General features: G+C 46.4%; 1 protein-coding gene across 1 annotated transcript in view; it reads right to left on the reverse strand.

The window, feature by feature from the left end:
• LOC148511645 (vasoactive intestinal polypeptide receptor) overlaps positions 1-16554 on the reverse strand; it is a gene marked incomplete at its 5' end in the record, with an annotated part of 38770 nt that extends 22216 nt beyond the window's left edge. Inside the window, 4 exons of the mRNA XM_088482942.1 lie at positions 9019-9110; positions 10479-10542; positions 13319-13379; positions 16401-16554. Coding sequence (XP_088339068.1) covers positions 9019-9110; positions 10479-10542; positions 13319-13379; positions 16401-16554 — 371 coding nt within the window. The remainder of the gene's footprint in view (positions 1-9018; positions 9111-10478; positions 10543-13318; positions 13380-16400) is intronic.
• Positions 16555-17256: the final 702 nt, after the last annotated feature.

The raw sequence follows: 17256 nt of genomic DNA on the forward strand, positions 1-17256 counted from the left end.
GTATTTTATACCTGTTCTGACTGTCAGTGGGCCTGATTCACTACCGATCACAACTGTGATTGCAATAGCAATTACGCACACAGGGCCTGATTCAGAGCCGCTCGTAAGCGGCCGCTCGTTCGCTCCGAGCGATGTTCGCACAACTGCGCATGCGTATGGGTTGTAATACGCTTGCGCGAACCAGTCAATGCGGTCGGAAATTGTGTGCTCGCAAAATAGCGAGTACCTGCTAATTTGAGTGACGGGATGAGGCGTTTGTGGGTGGTAACAGGGGAAGGTGCTTTAAAACGGGGAGTGGTGATCCGAACGCAGGCGTGCCAAACGGTCAAAATGGACGTTTTAAGGGAGTGCATAATTAACAAAGCAGCGTCATCGGCCACGTCACTTGGTTGTCTCTTAGCCTGAACTGTTCGCATGATTGCGGTAGGAAAATCCAACCACAAGCACTGCGAGCAGTTCAGACGCCTTTCGATGTACTCGATTAATCTAATAAATAGCAGAGATGACGTAGGATGCGAGCGGCCAGGGGGCGTTTTTTACAAAATAGCGAGCGCATGTTTTGTTCACTCGTTCAGACATAGAGGCGCCAACAGACCGCAAAGAGCGAGCGCTCTATTTAAATAACCGGCCCCTTTTTCTGAACGAGCGAGCGCAAATAGCGTCCAGCTCTGAATCAGGCCCACAGTTCAACTGTGTAATGGGTATGAAATCCCGACCGCGGAAGCCCGACAAGTGAATATCCAGATGAGGGACGGTAAATACACTATTCCTCCCCCAACCCTACCCTCCTTTTGTGGTGCCTAACCTTAACCCCCCTTCCCCACACGCTAAACCTAAGTCTCCAGGGGATCCCTAACCCCTCCTCCCCGCAGCCTATCCCTAACACTCCCCATACTCATAAATCTATGTAATATTTATAATTGTACAATTTGTGAGGTAAAAATATGGATACAGATGTTTGTGGTGCATGTAATGTATATTTGATTGTGTAAGTAAACCCTATTGTGGGATCTAAATGGGGTGAAATATGCATGTATATACACTTTTATTATGTTCCATGAAGGGGAATAGGAAGGCACCGTTCGAGATGTTTCTGGAAGCAGCGCGAGGAGCAGTAGCTTGCGCTGCCGGCGGGAAGGTGGGAGTAACTTGGCCAGAGTGAGGGGTCGCGCGGCACCAGAGAACAGGGGTATATAAGGGTAGCCGGCGGCCGTTGCCGGTCAGAGTGGCGGGAATGGGTATGAAATACCGCCGGCCGCATGGCCAGCAGTTCGATTCCCATCAGCGGCAGCCCGACAGGAGCAGAGTGCGACGCAGCGGAAGCCAGACAGCGCTGGAAATCCTTATCGTGGATAGGTAAGTATCCACTAACCTAACCTAACCCCCCTAACCCTCCTTAGGGGTGCCTAACCCTAACTCCCCCCCCAAGTGCCTAACCCTAATCCCCCCTCTTAGTGCCTAACCCCAACCACCCCCTTCCCCGCTACCTAAACCTAAGTCCCCGGGGGGTGCCTAACCCTAAGTCCCCCCCGGGGGTGCCTAACCCTAACCCTCCCTCCACTACGATCGTGATGCCGGGCGCGGGTCTCCCGGCGTCGGGGAAATGCGGGCGTCTACATCTTGCCGGGATAAGACAGTCGGGAAGCCGGCTGCCGGTATATAGGCAGTCGGCTTCCCGATTGCTTCCCGTGTGGCGTTCCCCTCCTTGAGTGCCCACCTCCCTGTGTCCCGGGCAGCATGGCCATGGTGGGCTGCCGGGCGCAGGGGGCGGAGCCGGAGAGAGGACATTAGCGGCTGCTGTCAGTGAGGTAGCTGGGGAAGCTTACTGCTGACAGCAGGTGGAGCATCGCTGCAGGCTGGGGGAGGCCGAGGTCCCGGCAGTGTAGCAGCAGCGGTGGTCATTGCAGAGGAGCAGCACAGAGGGATCGGCGGCAGCCGGAGGCTGGGAGCGGGGCGGAGTTGCGCCACATCCCTGCAGGTGAGAGGCTGTGGTACAGGAGAGGGGCGCATCTGCTGTTCATGAGGCAGAGCGCGGCTGGGATCCACATTTGACAGGGCTGCAGCTGACAAGGAAGTGAAGTGAGAGCCGGCGATCACAGGCGCCCAGCTAGGCATAGTCAGTGGATCGTTGGTCAGCAAGGGGTGTGTCCAAGCCGAGCATCCAGTAACAAGCGCAGGGGGGGGGCGGGTAACAGCAGTAGCACTGTACCCATAGTGAGTACAAGGGGCATGTCCACCAAGCCGAGCATCCAGTAACAAGCGCAGGGGGGGGTGGGTAACAGCAGTAGCGCTGTACCCATAGTGAGTACAAGGCATACCTCCCAACATTTGCAGGCTACAAATAGGGACACCCGCGCACCGAAGGCGTGTGCGCTCCTGAAAAGGGGTGTGGCCTACCCGTAAAAGGGTGTGGCCTATCAGCACGCCCCCATTTACATCACTAAGTGGCGTGCCCAGCATCTCCGCGATGCTGGGCTGCCCCCGGGCTTCCCCTCCGTGCCGCGAATAGATGTTGTGCGCATGCGCACAGCATCTATTCACGCTCTGCATACATGCTGCTCTGCATAGCAGAGCAGCGGTGTATGCTTCTCCCAACTCCCCCCCCACCGCGGGACACTGCGGCCCATGGGTGGGACAGACCCAAAAAAACGGGACAGTCCCGCTGAATGCGGGACAGTTGGGAGGTAAGACAAGGGGTGTATCCAAGCCGAGCGTCCAGTAACAAGCAGGGGGGTAACAGCAGTAGCGCTGTACCCATAGTGAGTACAAGGGGTGTGTCCAAGCCGAGCGTCCAGTAACAAGCAGGGGGGTAACAGCAGTAGCGCTGTACCCATAGTGAGTAATACTACAACTCATTACATGTATACTGTTGCTCTGCATCCTAAAGGGGCCTATCCACTAGGCGACCTAAACGGCGTTCACTGAACGTCATTCAGTGCAGGAGTCCGACCTCCTATCTCTGAACATGCCGAACCTGACGAGCGTCATCAGGTTGACGGGCTGCTTCACTAGATAGTCGGGGTCGGCAAGGACCCAGCGTGCACGCGCATCGCTGGTCCTTGCCGGCTATCCATTACACGTCTTTGTGTACAATGCGACCAAAACCTCCTGGTGCAATGGATAGGCCCCTGAAGGCACATTCACATACAGCAGCAAGAGTGCAATTTAATAGCCAAATTATAACAGTTACAGGGACCACTTTGTTAGTAACTATAAAGGAGTGGCGCTTGATTTCCCATAGCAAATCCTGTAAAAACGAGTTGGGGAGTCAATAGGGATAGGTGATAGTAACCGGCATATACCATGGAATTGGCAAAAGTTTATGTGACACTATAAACGGCTATTTAGAGTTAGAAGTAAAACCAAAGAAACCCAGCAACCAGACTTTAGCAGTGTAAAGGGGCCTAGCCATTAGACGACTTTTTAAACTACTTCTGGTAAATGCTGTTTTACTTCTATCTGTCTGATGAAACGTGAAACTCAAAACAGGTTCCTTTAAAAGATGATTTTGCTAATAAGAAGTTTTGCGCTGACATCTGTCTGTGGCAGGGCCGGAATATGACATTTGGGCCGCTAGGAATTCCCCGCTGAGATATTGTGGTTCTTCTCTAAGCTGAAAAACACAAATTCTGGCCAAGAAATGAGAATATGTAAATAACCTCAACTTGGATGACTGCTCCTTAGAGGCAAACGATGCACTTAGTACAATTTCTGTTTACAGCTGTAGAAAACATATTTGTAGTAAATGTAATATCCTGTTTTTATCATTACACTGTACACAACAAACGCAGATACCAGCACAGGACGAAGAATCTGCTTGTACTGTATGTTACGGGACCTCACTAATATACAGACTATGCGCCGGATTCAGCAAGGATCGCAATAGCGATTACGCACGCAGTCCATATGCTAATGTTTGCAATCGCAATGCCATACGCAGCCTAACATAAGGACACCCACCTTACCTTACACACATCCGTAATACTTAGCAAGACTGTGAAACCATCGGTAATATCGAGTACAATCGCAGCCTCACGCACACTTGCACCTTAATCAGAGATGGCTAACCTCAGCGCACGCATTGTGAGCCCAGGCTGCGTATATGGCATCGAAGTGGCTAATTTATGCACGCCTCTGTAACGGCGTTCAAACACACCGGCACTCCTGCGTTTTGCCGACAACCCCCCCGTCACTACCCCAAAATGGTACTTCCTGTCAATCACTCTGTGATGGGTCTGCGTAGTCACTGTGATAGCAGTCCCGATCGCAGTAGAGTGTTCACGCATGCGCACTGCAATGCATACGCATGCACAGAACGCAAAAAAAAATGGCCGATTGAGTGCGTAATCGCAATAGCGATCCTTGTTGAATCAGGCTTTCTGATCACCGTGACCCCGTGCCGAGTTTAATATGGGTCCAAAAACTACGCTCTAAAGTCCACAAGTAGAAATAGTGTAGAGGTCTAATAATACAGCCTTCTCAGGTGAAAATAAAAGTAGAAAAATATAATTTAATTTAAAATACGGCCACAGAGCATACAGAGATGTCCTCATACATCTAGCCTCCTTGCACGTTAAGCAACCCTTCTAGTTGCTCCATGTTGTGGCATGACTTGGTAGCGCCGAGCGTCTTTTTGTGCGCCTTTACAGTGATACGAATATGACACACAAGCAGCTTCTGCTGATTAAAATGATATGCGGCATGCCTATATTCTGTGTGCCGCTGATTCACATGCAGATACACCAGCAGTCGCACACAGGATATAGGCATGCCGCATATCATTTTAATCAGCAGAAGCTGCTTGTGTGTAATATTCGCATCACTATAAACATGCACAAAAAGACGATTGGCGCTACCAAGTCACGCCACAACATATTCGCATCACTATGTCATATTCGCATCGCTATGGGAATAAGACGCATTTGATGGTAAAAAGTCGCACGAAAAGTTGCTCGGTGCTACCTAGTCACATTGCTCTCACGTGTTATGTATAACGCGACTTGTAGCGCACGGGGGATAGATGTCTATGGACACATCTGTACTTGCATAGCATACTTTACATTTTCCCCTCCGGGAGCATTCTTGGATAGGAGATGCAGTTGATCACTGTGGTGGGTGGGACTGAGGCTTCTCTACATTAGGCCCCGGTGGTCCGTGAAGAAGGGGAGGGACCAGGCTGACACGATACCCAGAGAGTACCACGGAGCTTTCCGGGTGAGTAGGGTAAGTATGCCAAAAAAAATCATATAATATACAAAAGAGAAGTGACTAGCTACAGCAGCGAATCCACAATCAGCCAATCAGAAGCAGATTAGCTGCTTCTGCTGGAGGTCGTCATCCCCAGCAGCGTTAGGCACCTGCATGGAGTACACGTGCATATTTGTCACTGTGGGTCTGACTCAGATGCAATTACACAAACACGCCCTAACAGTACTCCTGCTCCAAGTGTAGGGGGCGCAATTTCCACATCTACATCGGAAACCTGGGCGTACACCATTTTTTTTTCTAACACTGTACAAATGTGCATAGGCCACTCTAAGCAAGCAGACGCCGATCCGACTTAGCGTGAGCCCATGAATGTTTAGGGAGGCCGTAGAGGGAGGGCCGCCAGCCGACGCGGCGTGTGAATGGTTGCTAAACTTAGACTACAAGTCGCATGATGAAAAAAAAAAGAATTAATTATGACAGAATCATTCTCCGTAGGAATCCTGGGATAGACTGCACCAGCCTGATGTTGTGGTTATTTACACATAACCGTTATGAAATGCGAGTTGGGACAAAGAAAACGCATCTCATTAAATGTAACAAGAGTTAATGAGAATAAATTTGACAAGTATTTTCCTGGTACAAAAATCCATGTGGAGTACAAAGGACCCATCGCACGGGCTAGTTCCAGTCTCTCAGCACGAAATACCACTGGACAGATGCCTAGCGGGAGAACTTACAGTATGCCCCAATAAACAATCTTCTCAGGCCTTTCAGCACCAGGCATGAAATACACAGCAAAGGGAAATTTCTACTAATTACTTGTAAGCAAGGACCAGTGATAAGCTTGTACATTGCAAAACGTTATAATTCATACTTATATATGAGTGCCGCTGTACCATTGTGGATTGTATAGAGGGGAGTGATCTCCACCTTATTGAGGGCACCTGGAGCAAGGTATTTGCCCGGTTTTGGGACAAAGGAGTGCCGGGACATTTATGTGCATATATATATATTATACACATAGGGCCTGATTCAGAGCCGCTCGTTCGCTCCAAGCAATGTTTGCCCAACTGCGCATGCGTACGGATCGTTATACGCATGCGCGAACCAGTCAGTGCGGCCGAAATTCATGTGCTCGCAAAATAGCGAATGCCTGCTATTTTGAGTGACAGGAGGAGGCGTATGTGGGTGGTAACGGGGGAAGGTGCTTGAAAACAGGCAGTGGAGATCCGATCGCAGGCGTGCTTAAAGGTCAAAACGGGAATTTTATGGGTGTGCATATTTAATACAGCAGCGTCATTGACCACGTCACTGGGTTATTTTATAGGAAAATCCAACCACAAGCACTGCGAGCAGTTCATACGCTGGTCGATGTACTCGATTAATCTAATAAATAGCGGACATGACGTAGGATGCGAGCGGCCAGGGGTCGTAGTTTCCCAAAAAACGACCGCATGTTTGGTTCGCTCGTTCAGACCTAGCTGTCGTTTGTCCTTTTATTTTGTGAGTCTCCCATATGCAAAATGCTTGGGACCAGGGGTATTTTGGATATTGGAATATTCCGTATATTGGAATAATTGCATACCATTATGAAATATCTTGGAATAGGATCTAAATCTAAGCACAGAATACATTTATGTTTCATATACACCTTATACATGGAACCTGAAGATATTTTTATACAATATTTTTAATATTTTGTGCCTTAAACAAAGTTTGTACAGGGCCGGATTAAGGTTTATGGGGCCCCTATCAATAAAAGTATATATACAAACATACATACATATATATATATAGTCCAGAATGGTACAGCGGCACTCAGGAGTCTTCACAATAAGGTGAAACAACGTGTTTATTTCAACGTTTCGGGATACGGAGACCCCGTCTTCAGGAACACACAGATAGATAGATAGATAGATAGATAGATAGATAGATAGATATGAGATAGATAGATAGATAGACAGATAGATGGATAGATAGATAGAAAGATATGAGATAGATAGATAGATAGATAGATAGAAAGATATGAGATAGATAGATAGATAGATAGATAGATAGATAGATAGATAGATAGATATGAGATAGATAGATAGATAAATAGATATGAGATATATATGAGATAGATAGATAGATAGATAGATAGATAGATAGATAGATAGATAGGTAGGTAGATAGATATGAGATAAATAGATAGTTAGATAGATAGGTAGATAGATATGAGATAGATAGATAGATATGAGATAGGTAGATAGATAGATATGAGATAGGTAGATAGACAGATAGATAGATAGATAGATAGATAGATAGATATATAGATAGCTAGATATGAGATAAATAGATATATAGATAGATAGATATGAGATAGGTAGATAGATAGATAGACAGATAGATAGATAGATATATAGATAGCTAGATATGAGATAAATAGATAGATATATGGATAGATAAGTAGATAGATAGATGAGATAGTTAGATAGGTAGCTAGATAGATATGAGATAGAAAGATAGATAGATATGAGATAGATAGATATGAGATAGATAGGTAGGTAGATAGATAGATAGACAGATAAATAGATATGAGATAGATAGATTGATAGATAGATAAGTAGATAGATATGAGATAGATAGATTGATAGATAGATAAGTAGATAGATATGAGATAGGTAGGTAGGTAGGTAGATATGACATAGATAGATAGATAGATAGATAGGTGCCCCTATCACCCACAACTTTCTGTCTCACTCCTCCCTGGTGGGTGTATCTATGTATATATGACGGGGGGCACCAAATTATAACTTGCCTCCGGGCATCTGGGATGAATTTACGCCACTGATCCAGTGCATTGTGGATGTGATTACTTTTAGAATGTAAGCTCTTATGAGCAGGGCCCTCTACCCTCTTGTGCTTCTCCCTACTTTACTTTCATCTACTTCTTACTCACCACTACGGCACCTAACACTTGGTGCTTATGTTCTGTTGTTTATCTGGGTGTTATGGTCGCTAATGTAGCTATATATATTATCCATGTCCTGGTCCTGTATTGTATTGTTGTGTAAATCGCTTGTCTACAACTTGTTTATGTACTTTGTAAGGCGCTGCGGAACATTTGTGGCGCCATATAAATAAATGATAATAATAATTACAGACATTGCTTGATCTACATAAGTGAGCAGTGTTCAGTCAGAGGAAAGGGAGACTAGTATGCTAATTAGTCACCTGGTCAGTGATCTTGCTTTGCACTAACACTTGCCCTTCATGAATGCTGTAGCCAAGTAGATGATGAGAGCTCTGATAAAGACCAGGGGGGGCAGGACAAGAGTGTGAGGGCATCTCTCCCAGCTGATAATGGGGCAGGGCAAATAGTAATTCAGGGAGCGATTTTATATATTATCCCACACAGGATGTAGTCGGAAGACCGATAGAGACCATCATCCGACCGCATTTCCAAACATGTCTGATAATAACGCTATTATCTTAGGTACAGATGTGTCCGCATACACTTATGATCAAATCGTACAATATAGCCCCATTTGTCGTGCCACAGACTTCGTGGCCAGGCAGCGCCATGCGTTTCATCACAGAATATCTCACAAAATACACGCCTTAGTCGCATTGCGTTACAATGTCCGTGTACCCCGGGGGCTGGCACTGTGTGCAGCTGCTGTGAGCGACCCTGGCGCTGACCTGTGCAAAAAGACGGAGGTCCGATATGAGTGACCCACGACACGCCTGGCAATATAACTTCCCGACCTGGTACAGTACAGAGGAAGATTTAAGTGGACGGTAAGATTAAATAACGCTGACACCTACGTATACTGGCTGTTTTCATTTCTTCCAACATCCGGCGAGTGCAACTTCTGAACCAAAATCCTGATGATGCAGATGAAGAGAATAAAATTGACCTAAAAGGAAATAAACAGGACAATGTTACACACAGATACATTTCACGTCTTCACAAACAATAAAGACACAAAACAAAACAATTGCAGTGGAAGCGAATGGATTTCCATAACAACCTGTCTTCTACTTGAATTCACTGCCCGCCGGACTTAACTCATGTTTGGTATAGCGAGATAGGATGGCAGCCATCTTGGACCTGACATCAGCCTGCTTGGGATTTTATGTCATACATCGCAAGTATGATGATGTCAAACCCATAGAATACAGCTATGCGAGACGAAGCAGCGCCAGGCGGCGGACAGACGATAAGGCGGACAGAGTTCGTTTCTAGCTAGAACTGTTGATTAGTGGTTATCACAAGTTGACGTTCTCACACAAGACGCACAACACACACAAAACTTCTACATTATAAGTGAAAAAAATAAAAAAGCCAAACAAATGTATATAGTTATTATTTGAAAGAGCGATTAGTAATAAAAAAGATACTTATAGCTAGAGATGAGCAAATCTGCCGCTGTTATGTCGGTGCGGGTCCAATGGTTCCATTTTCAGACAATTGATTTATGAAATTTCATTACTGGCCCAAACTAAAAAGCCATCCGGGTATAAAACTTGTTTCTAATCTAATTTGAATATTTTCTAGATATTATTATTTTATTTTACTTTTTTTTACTTTGGTCTGTAAAATTGTTTAAAAAAAAAAAAAAACTTTTCGAAAGATAGTTTGGTTCAAAAGCACCAATTCCCGAATTCCGCATTGTGTAAACCGGCGGGACGCTACTATGTGTAAAAACTGAAAACATGATGAAATTTGCGCTGCTCATCTCTACTTATATATGTTCTTTTCATAATATATATATATTTAATTTATCCCCAAAACCTACTGTGTTATTATAATATCAAAGCAGGCTGCAAAATAAAGGTTGAAAGAAATAAAAGCCCTTTTGGCAAGAATGGCTCTGCAAATCCCCCCTCACTATCTTGTACACCTTCCCCCCAAATTGATGACAAATGGAATCCAGTCATGTCGCTGTCAGCGTTAAGAGCCTCAGCGACGATAACAGTTATCATGTGGACTAGTACAGTTTTCTGCCTCTCATATAAATCCACAAAATGATCTCTCCTGAGTGCTCAACCCCCTAATGTTCCTCATGATTAGGCACTTGGCGGTTACGGAATAACGCCTTAAACAACGCATGTGTTGAGTAATATTTGATGTTGATTATTAAGCCTTGTTATTTAGATTAGCGCTGACGTCACTGACAAGCGTGCTGGGCTGGATGTGTTTAAAAAGAAAATATATATAGATATAGATATATGGTTAAATACACACACACAGCTGTTGTTAGAAGTGTTATAGAATGCTTTACCGATATCGAGACCAAAATTGGAGCCCTGACGATCCAAAACGGGGATTCAATTGTGTCCCAACACCTGTGAAGAGATCACATACAGGATAGTAAAACGGAATCACTGATTTTACAGGTAGACATAACAATATCCAATCAGACCTCCGGCCGGCAAAGCACACTAGAGCTAGGTGCACACTCTGCAAGCCAATAATCGGCCCGATCAGACGTTATTTAGCCGCTCAGTACGATAATCTCAGAATGTGTACGCAGAACACAGGGTGAAACGCTCATTCCAAAACCAGTCGAAACGCAAGAAATGTCACTAGATTTTGAAGTGTGTATGAAGTTTTGATCATCTGTCTGACATTTCCATTGATGGTTCACATAAAAATGCCGCCTTTGCGACAATATTAGGATAGATAATCGTTGGGCTCAGAACAATAAATCTCTAGGAGCGTATACTTGAAATCTGATGTTCTCAAGATTGTTTCAGCACTGAAAACGGCAAAGTTGGTGGACTGGTGAGTGAAATCGTTCAGGTGTGTGCCCAGCTTAGGTCTGCGGTTCGGCATCAGCTGGATAGCCAAATATCGCCAACATTATTCATTGGAGAATAAGTACAAAATAGGCATTTAGGGCCTGACTCAGACCCGCTCGCTAGATGCGTTCGCACGCAGACAAAGAATGCAGATCCCGCAATCCCACGGCAAGGCATTAGCATGCCCACTATGTCTTGGGCCGCGAGCGATCGCGGTGTGTATTTAGACGCCCACCAGCCTGTCTTAATACGCCCAGAAAGTGCATGCAACAATCGGTAACATCGAGTAACATCGGACCCGTACGCAGCACTTGTGGCTGACCATACCCTACCGTAAGCACTGCGAGTGCTGCTGTGTGTAATCAGCCATGTGACGTGTACGCTGACGCTGCGTCTTAATTATGCACACCCCTGAAACGGCGTTAAGACGCACAGACACTCCTGCGTTCGCACCACGATTCCCCCGTTTCCATCGACCATCCCGTCACCACCCACAAACGGCTCGTCTTGTCACTCATTCAAGCGAGGTGGCTATGCGCTGCGTGCAAACGCTTCCCAAACACATGGACTAGTTTGCGCACGCACACTGCGTCTTATACACGTGCGCACATTGCGCAAGCGTGTCTGACTCTGAACAGGCCCCTAGCCCAAGCTGGGCAAACAGTTTTAATGTCTCACAGCGCTGCACTCTGTCCCCAGCATGTCTCACAGCGCTGCACTCTGTCCCCAGCATGTCTCACAGCGCTGCACTCTGTCCCCAGCATGTCTCACAGCGCTGCACTCTGTCCCCAGCATGTCTCACAGCGCTGCACTGTCCCCAGCATGTCTCACAGCGCTGCACTCTGTCCCCAGCATGTCTCACAGCGCTGCACTCTGTCCCCAGCATGTCTCACAGCGCTGCACTCTGTCCCCAGCATGTCTCACAGCGCTGCACTCTGTCCCCAGCATGTCTCACAGCGCTGCACTCTGGGCCTGTTTTAGACCCGCAATTGGCGATAATCACATGTTTGTGCATGCATATGCGTCAATCTGAGCATGCGCGAGTCACTCACTGCGCTCAAGGAATTGTGCGCTCGTAGTACATAGACTGGGCGCTAATTTGAGTGACAGATAGCGCCGTTTGTGGGTGGTGACAGGGGAAGGTGCTAGTGAACGGGGGAGTGGATGTGCGAACGCAGGCGTATCTGGGCGTCTAAACAGTGTTTTAGGGGTGTGCATTATTACGTCACTTGGTTGTATTTCAGCCTGCAGTGATCGCAGTGCAAGAATCTACAAGAATCCCATGAACTGCGGCAATAGAATAAAGACGCAGTTGCACTGCAGCAAAAGATGGAATGGCGGCTGCAATTGTGCGCATCGCGGGATCAGGCCAATACTGTACTAAAAGCTGCAGCTCTAAAACTGATGGAAATCCATGCGATGCATAAGCCAAATCTAGCACATCGTAGACTAGTATGAATGCTGGGACGTGTAGTTCCACCATAGCTGGAAAGTTGCTGTTATCAGTGTGGACCTGCCCCCGCCCTACTCTGATGAAGACGGACGTATTTATGTTGCTGGGTAACGCTGCACAGCTGGCTATTCCGTTCTGCGCATCCTCACTGATCTTTGGCTGCGCGAGGACGCCGTGTTACATGACAGTTACGCACTTTCAGTAGCCAATATGCGTCAGAGCTGTGTGTGATTCGCACTTTCTTACGCTCAGTTCTGGGGGATGCACAGCGTGAAAACTCGCAATATACACACAAAAAAAAGAGGCGCATCTCCCCATCGATTTATGATGTGTACATAAGCTGTACGCATAGGAAGAAATAGACTTTGAATTGTGCATCCCTGTAGTATCTGCAGTTGTTATGCTGCTAATCCAGTTTAAAAAAAAATAAATAAAATAAGTAAAAAATCCAGATATACAGTATATGAAGAAAGAGGAGAACGCCTGGAGGCCTGGGATTGTAATTGCGCACTTTGTCAGCGCAGTATTTCCCGGTGAATCTGTCTGCGGGCTGACGAGTCGCCCTATCATGATGGTATTGTCAGGAGGTCGGGTATTATTTAGAGAACCTCTGACAATGCGGCTGATGAACGATTCGCAGAAACATGTACAATTGGATTTCTGCTCCTGTAACCTCTGCTGACCTACGATTCTCCCTCACATACAGGCATCATTTACTGCTGGGTTGATACAAAATCAACTCATATATGTTATATATTTGCTTAGAGTGAAAAATGAACTGTCAGAGCAAAGTACATCATTCTACACGAACAGTAACGTCAAACACAAAACTGCACCGTACAAAACATATACATCCCATTTCCTTACCCTATGTCAGCTAAATAAATCCGCGTAATTGTCCACGCCGTGATGAATACGGTCGGGGCACCTGTAGATGGATATGTTTAAATCATCAGTGTGATAATCATTTTGAAATAATACTGTTATACAGAATATACATTGATTTAGCGCACGAGATGCTGTGTAAGACTGATAGATCCTCATTGCAGCCACCAAATCTCCTGTATATTATTCAGAACCTCGGGATGCCCGTTTTACATTCATATATTTCACACTAATGGTAAAGTTGTACCCGTTCCCTGCCATCCTGTGGGCTGGGCCTATATTCGTAATGGCGCAGCTAATGCATGCACTAGGAACCGGACACCTTCTAAGGGGTCAATCTAATTAGGTGCGAATTGCGAGTTTGTTTCATGAAACTCGCAGACTTAGCGAGAATGTGCGCACCCGAGAATTCTCCAATCTAATTAAAAATGCCTATTTGTGGTACTCGCAGCGGGGGTTTGCGAATTCATTGCCATATGCGATATGAGAGAAGTGCATGAAAAAGTGGGGAGACCATCCTGGACCCCCCTAAATTGATCATTTCGTTAGCAGGACCGAAAGTTTTTATATGGCGTCAAAAGGCTGATTTGTGCTTTTTTAAAAATAAAATGCAAAAAATTATTTAAAAAAAAAAGCAAACTTTAGTAGGAATAACAGGTAATTTTGGGGTACTTTGAGGGCACTTTAAAAAAAGAATGTAAAAAAATGATAAAAGTGCAATTATTTTTCAATTTAAAAAAACACTACACCTAAATTCAGGGTGCCTGAACTAACGAAATAGTTTATTTTGGGGTAATTTGATGCCATTTTTTTTACTCCAGAAAATGACGGGTAATTATTGGACTGATTAAGCTAAATGGAAATTCCAATTGCCTAATTTGTCATTAGTGGGGGTCCAAGGGGATGAGCACGGTGTCCTGACATTTTACCCTTACAAAAAAAGATTTTCCCCTCCACCCCTCACCCTCAGGGAGGTGCGAATGGAAAAATGCGAGTTTATGGCCTAGAACTTCAGTTCCAAGGAAACTGTTCTTGCACTTATTTTCTCACAGGAACTGTGTTACACATTCAGAAGGTATAAGCACAATTCACAGACATTCCCTGCACACCTATAACACAAGGGGCGAGATGCATTCCACCGGCCATCGCATGCGTGCCAGCCTTGGTAACACGCCCCTTTGCAATGGTGGTCTATGACCCAGAAGCCCCTCTGGCATCATTCTGCGCATGCGGGGGGTGCTGGTAGGGATCTGATTGAATCCTTCTCACAGCACTCTGTGGAGAGAAGCCCATAGGCTTCTATAGGGTAACGCCATTGGGAAGATGGCGTTACCCACCGTAACCAAGTTCCGGATTGCATCGCCTCCCAGGGCTTGGTGCTTATGAGAAATGCCGTCACACCCACATTTTCGGGGTCTAACCACATTTCTCCCCTTGATGCATCTCGCCCCAGGTGTCCGTTTTATGATTCCCGGAAACAATTTGCTCATAACTGTGGAAATGTTTATTATGGCGGATTTGCTGTTTTTGAGGGCAGATTTATCAAAGGTTCCAGAGCGATAAAGTGGAGAGAGATAAAGTTCCAACCAATCAGCTCCTAACTGTCACTTTACAGGCTGTGTTTGAAAACTGACAGGAGCTGATTGGTTGGTACTTTATCTCCAAATCTGTTGCTATAGTTTGAAGGGACAGACAATGAATATGTACGTCCTCTTCTTGTTGGAATGAATACTCTTTAGTAGACAGGATAATGTGTTTCCCATCGGTCCTTCCTTTGCCACATGAATACAAATCAGCGCAGATGACGCACAGAAGTGCCACCTAGGAATAAATGGCACAGCTTGTCCAGCGCCCCCAGGCAAAAACATCATGGTGACGGTACGGGCCCTCATGGGCATGGTAGCTGAGGCGGCACCAGTAATGGTGGTACGGGCACAGTGGGGTTAGGAAAGTCTCATTGGAAACGTAGGGATCTATTTATCACCATAGTAATTATGGCAGCGAGAAATCTGTAATGTGTTATCGCTCGCTGCAGCAATATAACATCGCTTTATCCGGGGTTACTGATCGCGCCTGAGCAGCGCGGTGCTGGGTACTCGTGTTTCCCAGTTCCACTATTTAAATGAAAGAATGAAATAATATATACATACATTATTACTATAAGACACAGGGGTGCTTTAAGAGGGGGGGGGCGCATGCAGGCTCTGATCGGGCCCCCTCCTCCCCGATTGGCGCAGTAAACAATGACATTATGCCACAGTCTACTATGCATGCGCAGTTCTCCGGGAAACGTGGCGTCCTCGCCGCCTTCTCGGGACATCTCTACTGATCATTGCGCCAATCACCGGCAAAATGGCTGCAGTGGCCATTTTCCCAGTGATTTCAGCAGCTCTGCGGCCAGCGCCGGGCAGAGAGAGAGGTAAGTATATTTAATTAGGTGCAGGGTGAGCGGTGTGAGGGCCACCCTGAACCCAGGGGCCCGTGTGAGGTACACCTTGCACCCATTATAGGTACGCTCCTGATAAAACACATATCTATCTATATACTAATAAAATAATATTGATCTTCTGGGGCTGGGCAGTATTCATCTAACTGATAAACATAATTTATTGCAGTCAGGGCCGCTGAGAGCGGAGCCCGGCGCATGTGACTCTGCCATGCACCTTCACGTGCGCAGGGGGTGTGGCATCTGTGACTGCAGTAATACATTATTATTTTCAGATTCTCTCTCTGAGGGAACCCCCCCCCACACACTGAGGGAGAACAGGCAAACTCCACACATAGGGTGGGTTGGAACTCTTGACCACTACACCAACCGTGCTGCCGATTGCTGGGTCACATAACAAATAGGCTTGTGACGTCTATCAGATATAGGGGCGAAGGGAAACAATAATAAATACAGTATTATAGAGATAAATAGAGCCATGAACCTTTCATTGTCTAATGTGCGCTATATTGATGAGAGCGCAAACTGCTGACCGGTGTATTATTTATTCTGGAATGGATCTAATGCTTTTTGCTTTGTGCTTGGAGTAGTTGGAGCGTCTCCCTTTGCAGCACTTACCCCATCCTATGAGAATGTACCACCAGAAGTACTTCCTCTCTGAGAAGAAGGAGATGACCAGCAGGGTGTGCAGGTACAGACCCTCCACCAGCAGCCAGAAGAAGTTGGCCATGATGCAGTACTGGAAAAACACCATCGCAGCTTTACACCCGGCCTAGGAGGAACATACAACACATTATAATAACCGAGGCGCTGGAATCCCTTATCATGTAGTGTAGGTGCATTATAGCTGCAGGACTCCATCCTCTCAACTGAGAGCCTGATTCAGACCCGGACGCTATTTGCATCCGCTCGCTGGCTAAAAGGGACCGGCTATTTAAATCATGCGCTCGCACTGCGTTGCGTAAAGCCGTCCACTAAGTATTAGCGAGCGGCCGCACTATGCGCTCGCACCTGTATAAAGACGCCCCTTTGCTACTCGCAATGCACTTCATCTCCGGCAGTTGTAGGATTAATCGGGAACATCGACAGCCATCGGAGCTGCTCGCAACGCTTGTGGTAGCCTTTTCCCACCACAACATTGCGAGCAGTTCTGGCTAAAATACAACCCAGTCACGTGTGTAATGACGCTACTTTGCTAATTATGCACACCCATTAAACGCCGTTCTGACGGTCGGGCACGCCTGTGTTCGCACATCCACACCCGTTTTCAAGCACCTTCCCCTATTACCACCCACAAACAGCGCAATCTGTCATTACTGCGGGCTACGGGTGAGCACTTTCCCATCGCAATGAGTGGTTCCCGTACGCGCATTGCGAATCATACGCATGCGCAGATTGCGAAAAATCGCTCAAAGCGAGTGAGCGCAGCATAGCGTCCGGGTCTGAATCAGGCCCTGAATACAGAGCCATGTAC

Source organism: Taudactylus pleione, unplaced genomic scaffold (genome assembly GCF_031769625.1).
Source record: "Taudactylus pleione unplaced genomic scaffold, aTauple2 ptg000300l, whole genome shotgun sequence".
Classification (NCBI taxonomy): Eukaryota; Metazoa; Chordata; class Amphibia; order Anura; family Myobatrachidae; genus Taudactylus; species Taudactylus pleione.